Source organism: Helianthus annuus, chromosome 14, assembly GCF_002127325.2.
Source record: "Helianthus annuus cultivar XRQ/B chromosome 14, HanXRQr2.0-SUNRISE, whole genome shotgun sequence".
Lineage (NCBI taxonomy): Eukaryota > Viridiplantae > Streptophyta > Magnoliopsida > Asterales > Asteraceae > Helianthus > Helianthus annuus.
In genome coordinates, this window is record NC_035446.2 from 118,921,781 (window position 1) to 118,926,747 (window position 4,967).

A 4,967-nucleotide genomic window follows, 5' to 3' on the forward strand; every position below is an offset into this window, starting at 1 on the left:
AACCTGACTCGTATAATAACCATGGTAGGACGTGAGTGACCATTTACTTGCTACTTGTACTCTCTGTGTATCTGCCGAGCAAACCAAGGTGAGTTCACACAGCCAAGGCATGGGATTCCCGGGTTGGGAATTGGGTTGGTTATGTTATTGTAAAAGAAGATACTCGTACTTACGCATATACCAGACTATAGACCATCGTCCTCAGGTTAGTCAGGACACGTTACGTAAAGCCTACGTAACCCAGTATATTTGCCATATGTCTCCCGGGTCGGGAGGACACGTTACGTAAAGCCTACGTAACCCAATACCATCTACTGGCTTCCAGGACGGAAGGCCACGCTGCGTAAAGCCTACGTAGCCCCCACGCGTACCACTGTCCTCGGGGAAGGGCACGTCACGTAAAGCCTACGTGACCCTGTACGTTTTCCTGTTCTCGGTAAAGAAGAACACATGGTCGGAAGTTAGTCTAGTAAGTACCGTTAATGAGAAGCCCTCATTGACCAGGATGAACATGGGAAGCCCCCACCTTTGGTACACACTAGTATGGGAAGCCCCCACTAGCTATACTTATGCATGTTATGAACTTACTTTCTGTGAACTCGCTCAACTAGTTTGTTGATTATTTGCTGCATGCCTTGCAGGACCTTAGGTACTTTATGGAGCTTGCACAAGGAAGGAGCAGGTCGTTGTGGGCAGATGGATCATGAACATTATTGAACTTATAACTTTATTTGGGTTTACTTTACATTGCTTCCGCTACTTAAAACAGTATTTGGTTTTGAAACATCGATCATGTCATGGTGACTTACGTTAACTACTTTATATTAAATGCTATGTTTGATATGATTGATGGCTTGATCCTGGTCAGTCACGCTCCCAAGCGGCGGTACTCCGCGGGTGGATTTTGGGGGTGTGACAATGGAGACGACGGTTACAGAATTGACATACCCCATAGGGGTGTCACTGATGTTGCTAACAAGAAACGTCCGAATTGTACAATGAGAGAGTTTTTTGCGTATCATGTACAAGATCGTAGTAACCAGTTTTCATTGATTCTAAATTCTCGACGGTTATTCCAACAGTTCTTGGTTGATGCTTATACGATGATTGAGAGCGAGCGACTTAACTTTATAAGATTTCAGCAACAAGATCTCAGGTCTGATACATATGAGAATATCCGAAAACTAAGATATAACGGCCAACAAGATTTGTCTAAGGTTGGAAAACGTATTTTCCTTCCATCTTCGTTTACAGGCGGGTCACGATATATGATGCAAAACTATCTTGACGCTATGGCCATTTGTAAATGGTATGGTTATCTCGACTTTTTTATAACCATTACCTGCAATCCCAAGTGGCCGGAGGTTCAAAGGTTTCTTAAGGACACAAATCTTAATCCGGAGGATAGGCCTGATATTTTATCGCGAATCTTTAAAGTAAAGCTGGATGCAATTTGTAAAGATTTGAAAGACCGTGATTTGTTTGGAAAAGCTTCAGCTGGTATGTTAATAAATTTACTTTTTAAACATAATCTCAATGAAAATTAACAGTTTCTTACCTTTTTGTGTAGTTGTTTACACTATTGAATTTCAGAAGCGAGGATTGCCTCATGCGCATATGTGCTTATTCATGGAGAATGATCACAAACTTCCAACTGTAGACCATGTTGATCAGTTTATTTTTGCAGAAATCCCTGATATAAACCAAGACCCGGAACTATATACGCTTGTGAAAGACCATATGATTCACGGTCCATGTGGTAACGCTAGAATGAGCTCTCCATGTATGGTTGATAGAAAATGTTCAAAAGGTTTTCCCAAGAAATTTCAAGATCACTCAACCTTGGATTGTATCGGATTTCCCTTATACAGAAGAAGAGATGACGGTTCCTTCGTTTTAAAAAATAGAATTGAGTTAGACAACAGAAGTGTTGTACCTTACAACAAAAAGCTTTTGAAAAGATATCAGGCGCATATAAACGTTGGATGGTGCAACCAAGCGGCGTCAATAAAGTATTTGTTCAAATATATTAATAAAGGTCCTGATAGAGCAACAGTTGCTGTGGTTCCGAGCAATAATGAAAACGAGCAACCAGAAAATGATGAAATTAAAGAGTATTACGACTGTAGGTATATATGCCTCTTGGAGGATTTTTTTTGAATGAAGTTAATTATAGGAGTCCTTCTGTTATGCGGTTGCCTTTCCATCTTCCTGGACAACAAACAGTTTGTTTCGGTCCTGATGAAGATATTAATCAAGTGCTAAACAAACCATCTGTGAACTCATCAATGTTTTTGTCTTGGATGCAACGTAATCAAGATCCTAACGACCCTGTTGCACGTACACTAACATATGTACAGTTTCCACGTTTTTATGTGTGGAAGCTTGACAAGCGTATATGGGTTCCGAGAATAAAAGGAAAAACAATTGGAAGAATTCATTCCGTTTCTCCGTCTACCGGTGAAGCGTACTATTTAAGAATTCTTCTTAACAAAGTTAAAGGACCAACATCGTTTGATGATATTAAAACAGTTAATGGTCGAGTGTACGATACTTTTAGAGATGCTTGCTATGCGCTTGGTTTGTTGGATGACGACTCGGAGTACATTAAGGCCATCAAAGAAGCAAATATATCAGGTAGCGCAGGTTATATTCGCAATTTATTCGCCACCATGTTACTGTCAAGCACTTTATCTAGACCCGAAGTAGTCTGGGAAAGCACATGGAAGTATATGACAGATGATTTTCTGTACAGATTCTCAAAGTATCATCGTGTTTCAGGTAAAATTATAAATTTCATATTATGTTTTTGTGACAGTTACTAAAAATTTACCATTAAATTTATATGTGGTTCTGATTTTTTACAGGTTTATCAATTCCTGATGAGCAACTAAAGAACTATGTTTTATGCGAAATCGAGAAGTTTTTAACTCGGAATAATTCATCGCTTCGAAGATTTGTATCAATGCCTTACCCGGATACTTCATCTTTAGATAACTTTCGCTGCCGATTGATTAACGAAGAGCTTGCTTACGACAGAACAAAGTTAGAAAATGTTTATCAAGGCCAGGTGAATTTGTTAACGGATGAACAACGTGCAGTATATGAAGAAATTATGAACGCAGTTGATGGATACAATGGAGGAGTATTTTTTTGTTTATGGTTATGGCGGGACTGGTAAAACATTTTTATGGAAAACATTGTCTGCTGCAATTAGGTCAAAAGGTGAGATCGTATTAAACGTTGCATCTAGCGGAATTGCATCATTGCTGTTGGAGGGAGGAAGAACGGCGCATTCTAGGTTTCATATACCTTTGAATCTTAATGCGGATTCCGTTTGTCATATTAAACCTGACGATGATGTAGCTAAATTACTACAACAGACCAAACTCATTATATGGGATGAAGCTCCTATGGTTCATAAACATGCATTTGAGGCTTTGGATAGAACTATGCATGACATTTTCAATATATCTAATTCATCCAGGTCTGATGTTGTATTTGGAGGAAAGGTAATTGTATTTGGTGGTGATTTTAGGCAAATATTACCTGTTGTTCCAAACGGTGGACGACAAGAAATTGTGAATGCCTCATTATGTTCGTCTTATCTGTGGAGTAAGTGTAAGTTGTTGACGTTAACTAGAAACATGAGGTTAACTGTTGGAAGACCATCATCTGAAGTTGAAGAGATCAGTAATTTTGCAAAATGGTTGTTGGACGTTCGTGAGGGAAATGTTGGTGGTTCCAATGATGGAGAAGCAATAATTGAAATACCACCTGAGCTTTTAATTGACAGCATATCTGATCCAATTTCTAGCCTGATTGATTTTGTTTATCCGTCAATCTTGGAGAACTACAATGATCGTAATTACTTTAGTACCAGAGCTATACTTGCGCCTAAGAATGAGGTTGTTCACGAGATTAACGACAGATTGTTGGCAGTTTTCCCAGGTGAAGAAAAAGAGTATCTTAGTTCTGACAGTCTATACCCTACTGAAGATAGCAATGTTGATCAGCAAAAAATATACTCCCCCGACGTGCTCAATGGTCTTAAAGTGTCTGGTTTACCAAATCATAGGTTAGTGCTTAAAGTTGGTGTTCCAGTAATGTTGTTGCGAAATATTGACCAACGAAATGGTTTGTGTAACGGTACAAGGTTAAATGTCACAAAACTTTACAGCCGTGTTATTGAAGCTGAGATAATTTCAGGTGGAAATATTGGTTCTCGGACATTCATACCTAGAATGAATTTGGTACCTTCGGACAGAAAGATTCCTTTTGCATTTCAAAGGAGGCAATTTCCAATAACGGTATGTTTTGCGATGACGATTAACAAAAGCCAGGGCCAGTCGCTATCTAAGGTTGGTTTGTACTTAAGACAACCAGTTTTCACACATGGTCAATTGTACGTAGCTTTATCCAGGGTTACAAGACGAGATGGAATCAAGTTACTAATACTTGACAATGAAGGCAGGCCTACAAATAAAACAATGAATGTTGTATATAAAGAGATATTCAATGGATTGTGAGGTTTTTATGTTTATCATCTTTTTATCTTACTTCACGTACTTTGTATCATTTTTGATTATATTCGAAGAAACCTATAACAAAGTATTTACCCATTAAAGTATATTCAACAGAATTAGGCTTTCTATACGTGTGCAAAATTGTACTGGCATTGTGACTGTTACATTTTTTAATGCTTAAACGTATGGTTAACAATCTTTTAATATTTTGGTTTCGAAATAATAGTTTAACACTTAAACGTATAGTATTTCTATGTGTTTAGTTGGTGTTTAGCCACCCGTGTAGTACCCGGGTACTTAACCGAAACAAGTCAACTATTTTTTTTAATTAATTTTGGGAAATTATCAATTAGCACAACTTACCTTACGAATATTCTATTATTTGTTTATATTTGTTACATCTTCATATTATATTAATTAATTTGACAAAAAATAATGATA

General features: G+C 37.9%; 1 protein-coding gene across 1 annotated transcript; it reads left to right on the plus strand.

Annotated features, from left to right (window-relative positions):
• Positions 1-998: 998 nt before the first annotated feature.
• LOC110907248 lies at positions 999-4,529 on the plus strand. The gene is made up of 5 exons (XM_022152256.1): positions 999-1,500; positions 1,571-2,129; positions 2,177-2,781; positions 2,868-3,070; positions 3,126-4,529. The coding sequence occupies exons 1-5, from the start codon at positions 999-1,001 to the stop codon at positions 4,527-4,529; spliced, it is 3,273 nt and encodes a 1,090-aa protein (XP_022007948.1).
• Positions 4,530-4,967: the final 438 nt, after the last annotated feature.

Excerpts from the sequence above, each read along its gene's own strand:
- LOC110907248 (XM_022152256.1), top strand. The coding sequence starts at position 999 with ATGAGAGAGTTTTTTGCGTATCATGTACAAGATCGTAGTAACCAGTTT. Across the intron at positions 1,501-1,570 it reads GTTTGGAAAAGCTTCAGCTG|TTGTTTACACTATTGAATTT; the intron begins GTATGTTAATAA and ends CTTTTTGTGTAG. Across the intron at positions 2,782-2,867 it reads AAAGTATCATCGTGTTTCAG|GTTTATCAATTCCTGATGAG; the intron begins GTAAAATTATAA and ends GATTTTTTACAG.